At 35.5% G+C, this 16438-nt stretch overlaps 1 protein-coding gene across 3 annotated transcripts in view; it reads left to right on the forward strand.

Moving 5' to 3' along the window:
• MTFR1 (mitochondrial fission regulator 1) overlaps positions 1-16438 on the forward strand; it is a 60497-nt gene that overhangs the window by 20831 nt on the left and 23228 nt on the right. Inside the window, exons 3-6 of one of the 3 annotated variants that reach the window (XR_005011040.1) lie at positions 2446-2481; positions 4162-4260; positions 9817-9850; positions 15319-15434. Coding sequence is in view for 2 of the 3 variants with exons in the window: in XM_036769534.1 (XP_036625429.1) it covers positions 2473-2481; positions 4162-4260; positions 15319-15434 (224 nt within the window). In the remaining variant the exon portion in view is untranslated. The remainder of the gene's footprint in view (positions 1-2445; positions 2482-4161; positions 4261-9816; positions 9851-15318; positions 15435-16438) is intronic. The other 2 variants (XM_036769534.1, XM_036769526.1) reach the window with 2 other exon arrangements.

Raw genomic sequence — 16438 nt, forward strand, 5'->3', positions numbered from 1 at the left:
GCTATGTGGCCCTGGCATGTCTCTTAACCCCTCTCAGCTTCGTTTTCCTCATTTACAAAATTATGCGATTGTTGTGATTATCAAGCAAGAGAACATGTATAAAGTGCTCATTACAAATCTTAAAGCACTACAGTAATGCTAATCATCATCATCATCGCTGCTACTGCTACTAGTACTGTCACTACTGCTGTTACTACTACTTCTGGTACTTCTGCTGCTTGACTCTACCACTCCTGCTTCTTCTTCCTCCCTAGGCTTCAGTTTCTTCATGTGTAAAATGAAGGAATTATACCAGCTCATCTCAGAGGTCCCTTCTAGTTCTACATCTATAATCTTAAATTGACATTGCTTATTTTTCGTCCTTTGTATCATCTTCCCTATGCCCCTTTTTAGATTTTAAAACATATTTTTACTTCTTCATCCTTTTCCTCTTTAATGAAGAATCCCAACTATGTTTTTATATTACCTTTTTTCTGTTTGAGGAAGCAGGTATTGTGGAATTGATGGGTTGCTGTTCTCTTGCTTGTAGTGGACGGTCAATATTTAATCTGTGGGGAAAGAAAATATGAATTCAGAATTTTCTCATTGTTTTAAGGAATGAACTTCTTCGCTTCCTGTGTTCTGTAGCAGGAACATGTGTATGGCTGAGAATTTCAGACGAGAAAGAAGACAACCAAGAAAAAAAAAGTGTCCTTTGATTAGGGATTTTTATGAGAATCCTAGGGAGTTTCACTGCCCTGAATTTTTTTTTTTAATGTACAACTTAATTTTCCTTTTCTTCTCCCCTTCACACCCATAGTCTAAAAAAAACCAAGAGCTTATTTTTTTCTAGCTTGTCTTTAAAACAGTCCATTCACTTAAAGTGTTCATTGGGATTGAATTTACAGTTGGTATTTCCTACTAAATATTGTCTATCAGATTATTACATGAATCTGAATAAGTTAATGTAGAACAAATTTAAAAATAGAAAATAAAGTAGAAATATGGCAGCATTTAATTATAATCCCCTTTACTACTACATGAAGCTAGGATATGTAGCCAGCACAACTCAGACAGATGACAGCTTCAGACTCAAGCCTCACACTTCAACACCTCTACTGTACCATTTCACAATGTTAAAATAGAACAAACTGCTTTCCTAATGTCACCAGATTCCCCCCATTTTGCTGTCATCACATTCAAACACTGTTGCTAAATGTTATGGACTGTCACAACTAGATACATACACACACATGCACACTGTCTCTCTACCTCTCAAATCCTTTCCCAGAATTTCTCTTAGCATTAATATAGCTATAGTTACCTCCCTGTATGTGCATGTGATTTTTATGTATGCATCCGTACTGTGTATATAACAAATGGATAAAATCAGCAATAATTTTACTGTTTAGAAAATTTTTTGAAAGTGATCTACTTTAGTGATTAGGCAATATAAGATCAGTATCAAAAAGCTTTTCCCCTCTGCCTCTTCTCTGATCGCTATCTGGGTATATCCAAATAACAATATATCTTTAATTGCTTCAAAACAGAGGAAATCATTTTCTACACATCTACATTTACAAGGCACAGTTGAGCCAGGAGTAGAGGGAAAGAGACCCACTTGGGTCAAACAGCCTCCCAGTGTACAGATGGTGACTTTTCAGTACCATCTGTTCCCTATTCCTTTATAGCTATTTGCATTTTTTTCTCATGAGGGCTGAACAGAGAAAATAAAGGAAGACCTAATTCTGTGACTCCTGGAGGTTAGCTGCTCTTTTTCTCCACTTATCTTTTTCGTACTGTAACAGAAGCAGCTATTTCGTGCTCTCCCTAGAGGCCCCAGTGAGCAGACTGCGCAGACCTTTGCCTCCTGTTTCTTTATACAGTGCAGGGTGCCATGCAGAACACAGGTAACAAAAACAGAAGAATACTATTCACTTTTTAGCTCACTGTTGTCATTAAAAAAAAGCAATCAAATACAGTCATCACCTTCTGTGTTGCTCAGGCATGGTTTTGTTTTGTTTTTAACTACAGCTTCCTTTTTCTGTAAAAGCATTGGTCTGGTTTTGTTTTTCCGTGAAACAGTTAAGAAAATAATAATGTAGGAAACTTTGGAATCTTTACCTGCGTTGTTACTACATAAGCCATAGGGCCATAAGCTGGAAGAGGTACTGGCAAATCTTTTACTTTTCTTGTTGAGCTTTCTCCTTTTTCACTGTCTCCATTCTGGATCTATTCTTCCTGAAAAGAAAGTTGGATTTCTTTTGAATATTGTCTTTTTCCCATGCTTTATTACTAGTGTGATGATCAAATTATATTTTGTTTTAACTAAATCCCTTTCTTATGTCATGGTATTATTTGAACTACAGCTTACTACTAGAATTGCAGGAAAAAAATTAATGAGGCAGGGTATTAATAACTAAAGGTTGCCATTTTTGCCCTAATTTATGATTCTGTTTTTAAAAGATCAAGACTAACGAAGCCCATTGAAAAATGTTTAAGGTAAAGAAATTATCTGTTAAGTCTCTGCCCATTGCATGCCCATTCAAATTTTTTTTTTGGCTTGGCAATTGCTTTGTTTTATTTATTCATTAATAAAACTCTTGTGTTGCCTCACACTTTCCATTTTGTCAGATGTCCTTCCTCTCCCATATAACCCACTTCTGTTCAAGGATATATTCAAATGATAATCCTCTGTGTTAGGTGGGAGTCATATCATCTAAATTTCAGATCTAGCTCTTAACCCATTTTTTTTCCTGGCCTTTACCCACTCAGAAATCAGTGAGACCCTGAACATGCTAAAAGTGGGAATCCTACAGAATTCGTAAAGACAGACAAATGCTATTCCTGCCCTGTGTTCTCCCAAATTGTGTTTGGCTTTGGCCCAGCTCTCAGAGTTCAAGGTCAGCAGAGTGGAGTTTGACTTAAAACTAAGTTCTCCTTTGTGTGAAACACTGCAGAGATATTAGCTTAAGCTCAGCCTGACTTGCGATAATGTATGCCCAAGGGGCCAATCTGGACCAAGCTCCAGAACTGCCTGTGGCATTGCATTCATTATCATACTCTGAGCAATAGTAAGGTTGAGTCAGAGTAGAATTATCGATTTGGAGCCATAGAGAGACTCGAAGGTTGAGCCTAAAACCTTATTTTATAGATGAGGAAAGGGAGGCCAAAGAGACTTAATTGACAGAGCCAACATTCAAAACCAAGCCCTCTGACTCTTGATGTAGGGATTTCTGCACTCATTGTTGGTGCATCCCTAGCCTCTGGGCTACCTGGAAGGAGCACAGTCTATTTAATTATAAGGTTTCAATATATAAACAGTCAGAATATAGTCACAAATGTCATAGATATTATTGTGTAGTAGGAAGTATAATTCAGTCCTTTATCACTTCCATTCTTTTTTTAGGCTTTACTTTTAATGGCTCACTTCTCCTTATTAATGATTGTCTTATCCTGGTCTTCCTACTAAATCTCAGCTGTCTTTTCTTTCAGAAAAGGTATTCATGCAGTCACACGTATCCTTTTAATGAAAGGCCGGTATACTTAAGAAATCACATTGTCAGGCTTCATAGAGGATCCAGTGTGCATCCACTAATGCATATGTGTGCCTGGCATTGTTTTCTTTTGTTAAGTTTTGCTTGTTTTGTTTTGTATGCCATACATTAATAATTATAACTGATACTGCAGTATTTTAAGGTTTGCAAAGCATTGTGTCCATTTTTATTTGATATAAAAAAATCTGATAATATTAATCCAAATCCCAACACACTTGTGTTACGACTAGATATTTTGCTTTGAGGCTGAATCTTTAAATTTTCTGAAATGAAAGAGTTAACCTAAGAGGTTGTCCCTTGGTAGAAAGTAGTGGGGAAAATAGACACTGTGACATAATAATAAACATGACATCAAATTAATTATTAGTTTCAATGTATTACCATTACACATGCTCTTTCCCGTAACCTTTGTTGCATTATTAATAACTTAAGCTATGTGCTCTTAATTTTTAATTGGGAAACACTTGAGCTATTCCTCCAAAATGTAGAGCATTCCTCTTATTATAGTGTGCCATCTAATTATGTGGCACAGTCAGCGCACGTGTTTTATAATTGACTGATAACGCTGTGTATTAACAGTGTTGTAAGGATTGTCATTAAATATTTGTGTTTTCTACTTTCTCAGGTACTCTGGTCAGGCAAACCATATGGTTCATCTCGTAGTATTGTAAGGAAGATCGGTACTAATTTATCTCTGATTCAGTGTCCAAGAGTTCAATTTCAGGTATTTTTTTCATGTTTTAAAATTCATTCATTTATATATGTACTGTACAAATTGTTTTATTAAGGGGCCATCAGACTTATGTATTTTGCTAGTTACTTTAGTCTACAAGTAACAAAATAAGGATTGGGAATGCTCAATAACCTCTTCTGTGATAAGTCTGATTTTTCTTCTTAAACTGAGTCATGTACTTGCATCCACTTTTATTTTTCACTGTCATGACACTGGCAGTGTCACGTTGCTCTTCACTGAGAATTGCATGGCCTTGTGTTTTGGAAATCAAGACACAGTAGATTTTGTGGGAAACCAGTTCACACTAAGGTGGCAGTCAGCCATTCAATGAGCATTAGGATTCAGGTTCCTTATGGCAGAAACTCACCTTAAGAATATGTATGTGGATCCTTAGAAGCACCTTACTAAACAAAAAGCTCCTTGGTCCCAAGTGACCATCAGGTATCCTCTATTATAGTACAGGGACCGGATGCCTCCAGTATCACTATTGCTTTCTGTTGCTACTAGAGTTGCTTCCTCTGCAGAGAGGGCTTCTCTTTGAACTTACAGTGTTCCTTTTGAAATCCTTTTGATACTGTAGGTCACTCTTAGAGCCCTGCAAATGAAGACAGAATCGAACTGGTGGTAGTAGTAGCATAGGGAAAGAAAGTTTAACTTGATGTCAAGAAATGAGCCAAAGGTCCTCACTGATGCCAAAAACCACTTGGAGCAATGAGAAATCTTTCTTCCTCTGTTTTCCTTTGAGCTAGTTTGAAGTTGACCAATGACTGTGTACGTGTGTTTACAGCTAGAGGGCCTTCCTTTTTGACTGCAACAGAACTATTTTTAAAGTGATGAAGTCCAGAGGCAGCACATCTGCTACGCAGTCGCTGCTATTCGGGGCTCTTTGAAAGTTTGTGGTTCCTTGAAGTGTCCTGGCAGTGAAGCCCTAAATCAGATGGGACCGCTGTTTGCATGGGGCTTAGGGATCCCCCTAAGTGTTTCTGAGTGCCATGTCAGTAACAACTCTGTTTTTGCATAGAAATACACAGTTGATTTCTCTGGCTTAGGAATTTTGAACATCCTACTAATATAGCCTTTGATACCATATAGCCATGTTGTTGTTCTTCACAGATTTAAAACAGATACCATTATGACAAAGCCTCTTTCATTGCAAGTTCAGATTTAAAGCTGAATTTAACACACACCAGTTTCATGTCACATTTTGGCATGTCACACGTGGCATTTTGTTTAGATTTTCTGGAAAGTAGAAGACAGTTCTTCTCATCCAAGAAAATCCTACTGCTTTAGATAATAACTGCTAACTGCCCCAAGTTAGGTAAGAGTCACAGCCATTATAACTATTCATATGAAGGAATGGAAACAAGCAGGTTAAAAATGTCCAATTATATGGTTGAACCAGAAAGACAGTAATACAAGTTATTTAAATTCTTAATTCTAAGAAAACTGCACACTATAGTAATCATAGTTAGTTCTATAAGCTGGGTTGTCTTAGACTTTAGATGAGCCTCAAAGTTGACAGATCAGAACTTTGAAGGAGTATGGACCAAAAAAATTTTGAATAGGAAAATAGAATTTTGGTGGAGGGTTAGCTTTGGGTTTAAATCAGAACTTGAGGATTTGTATAGATACTCTTTATGCAGAATATTCCTAGTAATTTTTTAAAATTTCCTTGATCATCTGCAGAATATTTTTGTTTTAATCATTCAGACCATTTTTTCTTTTCATGCCAAGTTAGTAGGTCAGATGAGCTTTTGAAGAAAAATATAATTAATGTACTATTCACAAACTCTTCTTTTTTTTATCAAAATTAAGAATTGCAACAAATGTTCCTTATTAACATTATTTTAGTAATTCAATTCATTTTGCCATAAGTGACCAAACTGTTAACTTTATTAAAACGTAGCATTCTCTTAGGTTCTAAAAAGAGGGCAAAGGCTTAGCTCTTCTCTTCTTGTCTCCAGAATCTGATCCTAATCACTCTACCAGCTTAGTGATTGCTGGTATGAACCTATTAAAGTTCTTTTTTCCAGTGAGATACAGAATAACATACTTTTGTTCATGTAGTCGGTAACAAATGAAAGTATCTTGGGATAGCACTGAATTGTAACCTGAATCTACTCTGGTAATGGCCTTGGCTGACTCAGTAATTGCCAGAGAAAAACTTCTTTAGAAAGTTTCTACTTTACCATATTTTATTGTAGTTTAGAATTAAAGATGTTTATGAAGTTTTCAAGCTAGAAAGGACACTAATTAGCACTCATCTAGCCCAACCTGCTCATTTTATAGATGAGCAGCCTTAGGCTCAGGGAGGTGAATCAAAGACCATGATCGTGTTATCTGAAACTAAGGTGGCAGTTGCACATGCCCAGTGGCTATTTCTGGAATATCGTCTCTTATGTACTGTTAAATATAAACAGTATCTTTCTTCAAGGATTCAGTGGAAGACATTTGTTTGTAAGAAGTGTATTTTAATCTAGTCTTTTGAGGCTGAGTTATTTGACGTGGTAGTAGGTCTGTGAGGGCTCCAGATGTTTTTTGTTTTCTGGTTTGTTTTTTAATTTTAGGCAGAGTCTGAGGATGGATTTGAATTCAGGTCCTCTTGACTCCAGGGCCAGTGCTCTATCCACTGTACCAGGGAGCTGCCCCTATCTGCAGACTCTTAAGAATTATGGTCAAGAAGGATTAACTTAATTCAAAGATATTTACTAATCAGTTCTTCTATGTGCAAAACACTGCATTAGGCCCAAAATATAAATTTGATATGCATGATCCCTGCCCTTATTGGGATTTAGAGGAGTATGGGTAAGAGTAGTTAAGACAATTTAACTGCCTTTCGTAATCATCAGACTGATTTCTTTAAAAAGTAAAGCAGAGATTTTGCCTTATTTCAGCTGTTTTATCCCACTTAGGTTTCTGAGTAGATTTTGTGTTTCTTCAGATTTGTAGTATCACTATCACCACGTTCAGGAAGAAAAATATGTTGGAGGTATTCCTTTAAGCCTATTTACAGAGCCTGCTTGAAATCCTCCAGGCCTTTATAAAGTAGAATGCAGTGATACATTCTGTTTTGAAACATATCAGCTTGGAGTTTACCACGACTCAGTCCCTGTCTCAACTATGTTTATACATTTAATATAATGCATCTCTAAATTCTTAGGCTCCTTGTTCCAGTTTTAACTTAGTGATCTCAGAAAAATGGAGAGATTTGTACTTTTACACATAACCCTTATAGTTGGCATATATACACACACATACATACATACATGTGTATGTGTGTATATATACATATATACTTATACACACACATATACATGCACATACACACACATACATATAGATATATATATAAAATTTTTGGTTCGCAGAGTGCTTTGCATAGGTTATCTCCTTTGAACCTCATACACAACAGCCCTGTGGATGAGATGTTATTACAGGTATTCTTTTTTATAGATGAGGAGTCTGAGGTTGAGAGATGTTAAATAACTTGACCATGGTCACAGGGCCACTAAAGTGGCAGAGGCAACATTCAAACCCACTTTTGCCCAAGTCCAACACTTTTCACAGTGTTTTGACAAAGTTTCTCTATATCATTGAAAAAAATATATACCTTTCCTATAGTCCTTCTTTTAAAATAGTATAGAACAGATCACTAATGTTAAATTTAAAAATTTCTATTTGGATTTTTGTTATGAAAACATATTTGGGCATATAGCATTTTCGAAACCAGTTTTCATTTATTCATTTATTTTTGAAGGTTAGTTTTCAATTAACCTGTTTGCTTCTTAGGAAAGGTTGTTTTTATCTTAGGTATTTTATGGAATGGCATTGCCATCTATTGACAGTCGTGAAAATAGCCACTAAGGAGTGAGCTTGGCTTCATTTTTGTCCCTGTAGCACAAAACCGTCTAATATCAGTCTCAAATTATGTAGGAAAAAAAGCACAAGAGAAACTCAGTAGATTTTTTTTATGGTTATGAAGTAGAGAAAATAGTAAGCTGAAGGTTGTGTTATATAAATTCGCCCTGACTGCTTGCCATCAGATCAAGATCACTTGTATAACTGGAAAAACTTAACTGTGTATTTCTCTCCCAATTTCCCCACTCTAAGTAGAATGGCGGTCTAGAAAGACTATCTTTAATCTTTACTAGCATGACCCCAGGACTAAACCTACAAGAGAATCCAAAGGTTCCTATTCATGGGCTTCACCCTAGTCTCTCACATCTATCTGATGGGAGTATTTGAAATAGAAGGTGTACAAGGGGCACAGAACCTATACCAGTGTTCCTATAGCAGTAGTTTCCTGGGCGTTTTTCTTATGTATCACTTTTTTTTTGAAGGTAAAGAAAATGCTCATGTAATTTCTTATCAGTTCCATTTTACAGAATCATAAGAGTATTCAAATTGGGGATCTAAAATCATTTAACCCAACCTCTCTTTTGCCAACAGTGAAACTGAGATTCATAGAAGTTGTAAATTCTTTAGGGATACACTATGAGTTAGTGGCAGAGTTAAGAGTAGTACTTTGGGTCTTCCAACTCACAGTACTCTTTCACATTGTATATGCTCCATATACAAAAGCAAATTTCATTAGATTACAATATGAACAATCTGTACTGTCTTTCTTACAACAAAAATGGCAGAGTAAGAATTGTTAGCTTTTTTAGGTTTAGGGTTTTTGGGGGGTTTTTTGTTTGTTTTGTTTTTGGTTTTTTGGCAGGGCACTTGGGGGTAAGTGACTTGCCCAAGGTCACACAGCTAGTGTGTCAAGTGTCTGAGGTCTGATTTGAACTCAGGTCCTCCTGACTCCAGGGCCGGTACTCTACCCACTGTGCCACCTAGCTGCCTGTTAGCTTTTTTAAAATGAAAAGCTAAAAGCCAATTGATTCACTGTTGTATTTTGCAATGTATGTTGCAGTGGTGCTGGTAAAGTATAAGGTAGAAATGTTGCAATAAGTTAATAGACTTATTAAGGGCCTGCTCCCTGTGCTAGTTTAATTGAGAGGGTAAAAGATAAAAGATTGTTTACCACCATAAAAAATGCTAGCTAAACTCTGCAAAGGGACTGTAAAAATTTTACTATTTTTTATTTTATAGGCCAGAAATTGAAATGTGATATGACCTAATGTAGTGGATTAAAAATGAGAATGCACATGACAAAGTTGGGTACTCTAAAATTCCCTATTCTTTGTCTCATTTCTTATTTTTCTCTTTTGCTTTTCCTTTTAGCAATATTTTTCAATCACTCAGTTTACTTGGTTCAAGTTAAAATTAATCAAATACTTAAAATTAAATAAAAAATAGTCCCAATTTAGAGTAATGTAAATCATTTTTATCTGTTATTTAGTATTTTGTCAAATAGTTTTTCACTGAATGTGTTGCTTTATGTGAAATATATGTTGGGATACTTTGTGATATAATTTTATTCTTATCAAGTGGTGATTTTCGCAGTGATGTTGAGTACTAATTTTAATTGTCTTCTGTATCAAACTTTTGAAAATTTTCTATTTCTCTTTACTATTTTTCCTTCTTTTTCTTTTCTGCTAGCATTAGTAGGAAAGGACCGTGCTGTGAAACTTCAGTAAGTCAGCCTTGTCTACCTCAAAATTCTTATCAGTTATTGGTGCATGTTGATGCTGGTGTCTAAATCATGCTACAGATGGCTATAAAACTTGACTACTACTAAGTGCTGCAAACTCACCTTTAACATGCCCTTTTTATAAATGAATTATCCTTTGGGTGTTACATTAGCTATTTTGTTTCCCATACGATAGCATCAGACATTTTCATTCTGAATGTTTTGTTGCTTTCTGCCTATATCAGAAATCATTGAAATTACTGTTTGAATTTATCTTTTGAGTGAATTTTTAATATCTTTGGGGAAATAACCCCTAAGTAAGGTTTTTCTTTGTTTTTTTGTTGGTGTTTTTTTAAAAAATTTAGAAATGTCAAAATCCCTTAAGTTCCCAGTACAGTAGTACTTTAAAGTAGCATAGTGTTACTTCTCAAGGACAAGGATGTGGAGATCTGAGCATGTAGGTTTGAGTAGTGATGAGTAGAAATCACTTTCATTGATTTTGGAACCAGATCTTTTATAACAGCTTGTTGGGCACAGATTGTGGACATGACCTGTTACAGTGGCAATAGGTAAATTAGTGTTTCAATATTAAAGTAAAGAACACAAGTATAGGAATTTGCATGACTTAAACAAGTGTGCCATGCAAAAGGTAATACTTCATATTTATATAAAGAAATAGAATAGACAAGGAAATATATGTGAAACAAGGTAGCTAATGTCCTTAGAGAGTATTTGGAGAAAGTAATTATGTTCCTTGATCTTTGATGGCCAAAAGATATCCAAGATAGATTTAATTTATCCATGAGAACATGAGCCAAATCAACCTTTGGGGAATGAATTGGGCTTTATATAGTACTTGTGTATATATTCTTTGAAAGTTATTTCTTTGATACTGTCTTTGTCCTTTTACAAACAAAAGTTCATGAAGAGACATGCTACTTATAATTTATAGAGCATAGCAAGAAATACAAAGGACAGGAACAGATTTTAAAAACTTGCCTAACTTTTTGACAGAAGCAGTTTTATTATAATGTTTCTTTAAATTGATTTTTGTGAAAATAGCATCCAGAAGGTCAGATTTGGGTTTTGATATGTTCAAAAGATATATTGAGGTCTACAGATTAGAAAGCCCATTAAAATGTTGTCTTTTAGGTATAATCATCCAGGCAGTCTCTGTAGGGCTTGCAGATTCATATAGTAAGGGAGTCCTAACCCAGTATCTTGGTGTAGGGGGTATATAGCCTACCACCAACTAATTTAGAACCCTCCTTTTACCAATAGAAAATTAATTCAATATTTTAATGTGTCTGTGATTTCATTAATGTACACATTTCCCCAGCTATGCAAAGTAATGCCTTCTCATCCTGTACTTCTGAATCCTCCCATCATTCCTCCACAGGGGACCCTCCAAATGGGATGAGAGCCTTCATCTAGGTCTTCCCAGGACACCAAATTAGGCTGACCATCTATTATCCTTTGCTCTTGCTATGTGACTTTCCCATGGTTAATTACAGAATGTTACTTAGAAACCTCTCAGGCCTCACAAAATTATACACTTATACTCAACTTCTTAAGGGTTGATGACCCTGCTCTCTAAGGGGAAAATAGTAGAAGTATTTTTTTCTTTCTTCACAAGATGTTAATGTAAGTCAAATAATGAGATAGAATTCACATTTACTTTACTTTTAAAAAAGTCTTAATATTCCAAAATCTTTTCATTTGTGCATCGTCTTAATTTTAGCACCTCTTACTGTAATTTGTATTTAATTTGGCTAGATATCCCTCAGACCTATTATATACTTAGTTTGTAAGCAAAAATAATATCTTTCTCTCACTTGTCTATCTGATAATTTATTTTAGATTTTTGGATATATTAGACATAAAATTTATGTCCATGTGTTTGAAAAGCACATTGAGAGAGAGCACATCTCAAGAAAACAGGGAACAGAGTGGTCCTCGAAATCATACTACGTGAGGGTCTGCTGAAACAGTGAGGGATGTTGAGCCTGGAGAAAAGAAAGTTTGGCAGGGACATGATAGCTATAATGTAGAAAAGAGGATAGTAGATTTGTTCTGCTCTGTTGCAGAAAACAGAAGTAAGAGCAGTGGTAGAAGTTTGTAAAGAGTCAAATTTAGGTTTGATCTAAGAAGAAATTTAATAATTTGAATTCTCCGGAATTGGAACGGACTGCCTGATGGAGGCCTCATCAAGTTCTGAGATTCTGTTGGGCACTTTGTTCCAAATACTATATTATTACAATTCTCATTTTTCATGCCATCTTATATTATTTTAACTATTTAGAGGTTTTAGTACTCAGGCCATGTCTTGTAACCTCCCAGTACCCCAGACAACTCTCTAAGACTTAGAAGTTTCAGAAAAAATGCCAGCCTACATTGGTAGGAGTATGTTCACTGGAAGTTGCCCATGCCAGTAAAACCACAGGTCTGATCCTTATCTTCCTAAGTAATTACTTCAAGAATCTGATTTTGTTGGTTTGAATATTCCATTCGCTGGCATACTAGCAATCCCTGTTTGGTGTCAATGGATGATCTTCTTTAATTGCTCATTTAAAAATAAAATTCACCTTATGGTAATGAGCCTCAGTGTTGAACCCCTCTAAACTTAGCTACACTGGTTATGACATAGATCACTTGGACGTATGTTGAAGTTTTTTCTGTCTTGATAAGATCTTCCAGACTTTGAAACTTTGTTCTAGCATAAATTTCAAGAGACCCAAGTCATCCTCTGGTCATTGTCACACCAGAGTGAGGCATTAGAGTAGGATTTTTCTAAGGATTAAGTAACTATAACATTCAGAATGATCCTTCATACCAAGAGCCAAACAACTAAATGCTTGTTGATTACATATACCACTTATTCAGCTATTTTTTAAATGGAGTTTTCTTTTAAACTAATCGTGTTAATGTCATGTATCACAGAATCTTAGAATTGAAAGGAATCTTGGAAGCTATTTAGTCTAACCCATTCCTGAATAAAAATCTCCCATAGAATATAGCTGTCAAGTGATCATTCAGCCTTTGCTTTTGAATACCACTATCGAGGAGCAACTCACTACCTCAAGGGATGTAGCCCATTCTGCTTCTTAAGCTCTCTGATGGTAGGGACTCTTGTTTTTTGTCTTCATATCCCCAATTACTAGCTCCTCATTGTAGGTACTTGATAAATAATTCCATCAAATAATTAATTTTCCCTAAATCTACCTTTCTAAAACTGCTATCACTTGTTCTAGAATGTCTTTCACATGACCACCTTCAAATACTTGAACAGTTCTCATGTATTCCCCAAGTCTTCTCTTTTCCAGGCTAAACATTATTTCAGCCAGTTCTCATTTGTCATGGGTTCAGTGCCCTTCAGTATCTTGGTCATTCTCTAGTATATGAATATCCTTCCTAAAATGTGGTGCACAGAAGTGAAAATAATACTCCAGGTGAATATCTGAATAGGGAAAATACAGTGGAATAATCTATCAACTTCCTAGTCCTAGACACTGTCTGTCTTAGTAAAGCCTAACATCACATCAGCTTTTTTTGACAAAACATTATTGACTTATATTTGAACTTAGGTCCACCAAAACCATCAGATCTTTTTCATACAAAGTCCTATCCAGCTATACTTCTCCCATTTTATACTTGCATAGTTAATTTCTTAAATCCGGGCTATCTCATTTATCCCTGCTAGATTTCATTTTATTAGATTAATACCAGTGTTCTAGCCTATTGAGATCTTGAGTGTGGCCTTCAACCTATTAATTTCCTCCTTGCTTTCCATTAGCTTCAAATATGGTAAGTTTGCTAGCAATATCTTCATCCATGTAACTGATAAAAATGTTACACAATACAGGGCCAAACACAAGTCTCTGGGGCACCCCATCAGACACCTTTGAAGATGATGTCAAATCTTAATTGTTACTCTTTGGGTTTAGCTTGAACGTTTCCAAACCCACCTAATTGTACTCTCCTGTGGCCCATCATTCCAAGAATTATTTTCCCATTTAGTTATTTTGTCAAATACTTTGCTAAAATCTAGGTGAACTGTATCTCTACCAAATTCCCTTGACCTGTTAGCCAAGTCACTTTCTCAGAGAAGGATATTATTTTAGTTTAGTTTGGCTTTTTCTTGATGAAGTCTTGCTCTTTGTGATTGCTGCTTTGTTTTGTAGATGTTCATTCCATCTTTTTAGTAATCAGATCTAGAATTTTGTTCAAATTAGGTCATATTTACTGAGCAATAGTTTTCAGAGTCTCTTTTTTAAAAAATTAGGATAATGCTTGACCTTTGTCTTTACTACTCTCCAGCCTTTCTGAGATCATTGACAGTGAGTAGCTCAGCATTTACTTGTAACTGACAGTTGTTTCAGTATTTTAGAATGTCTGGGACTGGTAGCTTGAACTTATCAAGGATAGTTAGATTATCTTTTAATATTCTTATCTTGAGTCAGCCTGCATTTCTTTGAATGGTGGGTTGTTAGTGTTTGGTTTTTTCTTTCTGTAAGAAGGCATTTTTCAGGTAGTCTCAAGGACTTGGTTTGAATAGGACAGATGCCTTTGCCCAGGAAGAATGGAAGTAATAATTGGTGTAATGGATGTCTGTTTTCTACATGTTTCATTTTCTTTGGTTTCTGAAATTTATCTGGTAAATGCCTCCAATTGTCTTGCCTTAGCACTTTTTTTTTGATAAGAGTAGCTGTTGGTTTTTCTTTTGTATTTAAATCATTTTATTCTTCCATCCAAAAAAATGTACTAGCAATCAGAAGTTATATTTCAAAAATAAATCTTATTAAAGCTCATATTTAGCATTATCATATTAATTACAGGAATATTTATATTCTTTGTTTTACATCTCCTAAATTTTCTTAGTTTATGTATCTGAATAACATTTATATGACTAAGCAAAAGAGTAAGGGCTACCAGGACTGAAATTGAGTTAAAAATGCTTTCATAGTGACGCTAAATTGCACATGAGTTCTTTTGACATGCTTGGCATTTTTCTTATAAAAATCTAGCTGATCATAGCAACTTTTTTCCCTTTTATGTCTGTACTAGTTTTCAGTACCATCTATGAGATGCAGTTAATAAGACTTTTCGATTTAGAAAATGTTTTTGTGGTCAGTATTAATAAATGCTTTATATTTTAGATTGTATTGTTACTTTGTAGATGAAAATATTTGAACAGAAAACAGAACAATCCTGGTTCAGTTAAAAAGCTAAAATAAAAAACTAAAAGCTATTATAAAGACTGACCACCATTCAAAGATTGGCAAATTGTCTTAGTACCACATAGGAACTGAGAATGATATTAGTAAAGTCTTTATAGAGGATTTGTTAGGAAAGTTAGAAATATTCTATTGTGTCATTTTACTACCTGTGGTTTTTCTTTTGGATAAGTTTTTCTTGACTTATTCATTTCAGCATCAAAATAAGAACTTTTTTGCCTTGTTTCTAACTTTTAGCTTACCAGTCATTTGACAGAATGGAGCCCTAATCAACACCAAGAGGATGCAGTGGCCTCTTTTGCTGATGTGGGTTGGGTCGCCAAAGAAGAAGGAGAGGTTTCCACAAGGCTAAGGTCAGTCTTGAAGGCCAGTAGTAAGAGCCAAGTCACTTGTTTACCATCAGCAATAACTAACCCAGCTTTACAATTTTATTTTAAGCATTTGAGCCTGCTCTTTGTTCCTATTCATGACCTAACCAGTAATACCACAAGTTATTTTCATTAACTTCTAAAACTTATCAGGTTCACCCATTCTTCAGTTGGGGGGGTTGGGAGGAGAAGTGACATGGTCAGATTTGCACTTAAGGAAAATTAATTTACTGGGTTCCCACTAGGTTCTTAACATTATAGTAACTTGACAGTGCATGCATTTACAAATAATTCCCATCCAAGGGAAGTTTTGTGATATCTGAGATTCAAAAAAACAATAGAAATGTGTTTGCATGCCAGTAAAAATGTGTTTGAGATTCTCTCTATACATTAAGGACTGTGTGTAGTTCTGAGAAACACTTTCTGAAGAAGGTAAGTTGTGATTACCAGGGAAGACTATTATGTCAGACTGCTTGCATGGAAGGAGGAAAATGTAATCAAGGAGTGGCAGGAAGGCACACTAGTTTGGAACAAAAGATAAAGGCTGGAGTATAGGAGGAAATGTTAATGTACTAGAGGAGCAGGACTAGCAGGTGAAAAGCTTTGACTGCACTTTGTCCAGTTTGTATATGGTCTGGAAGAAAGTCAGTGCATTGGAGAGGTATAGTCTGGTTTTGTTGTAGTGATAAATATGTATAATGGATTATAGCTGGAACTTGCATGATAGTTTGAAGGACAGTGGCTAACAGGACAGCCCAAAAGGTTATAATTGGTCTGGAACAGTCAGTAGGCATTCATTAAGCACCTATTGTGTGCCAGGCACTATACAAAATGAGGAGGAAGGAGTATTCCAGGAATAGGAAACAGCCAGGGAAAATGCCTGGAGTCTTGTGTGAGGAGCAACATGGAGGCCATTGTAACTGAATAGTAGAATTCTAGGGTGGGGGGGTAAGGTATAAAAAGATCAGAAAGGTAGGAGAGTAGGACAG

This window comes from Trichosurus vulpecula, chromosome 1, assembly GCF_011100635.1.
Source record: "Trichosurus vulpecula isolate mTriVul1 chromosome 1, mTriVul1.pri, whole genome shotgun sequence".
Classification (NCBI taxonomy): domain Eukaryota; kingdom Metazoa; phylum Chordata; class Mammalia; order Diprotodontia; family Phalangeridae; genus Trichosurus; species Trichosurus vulpecula.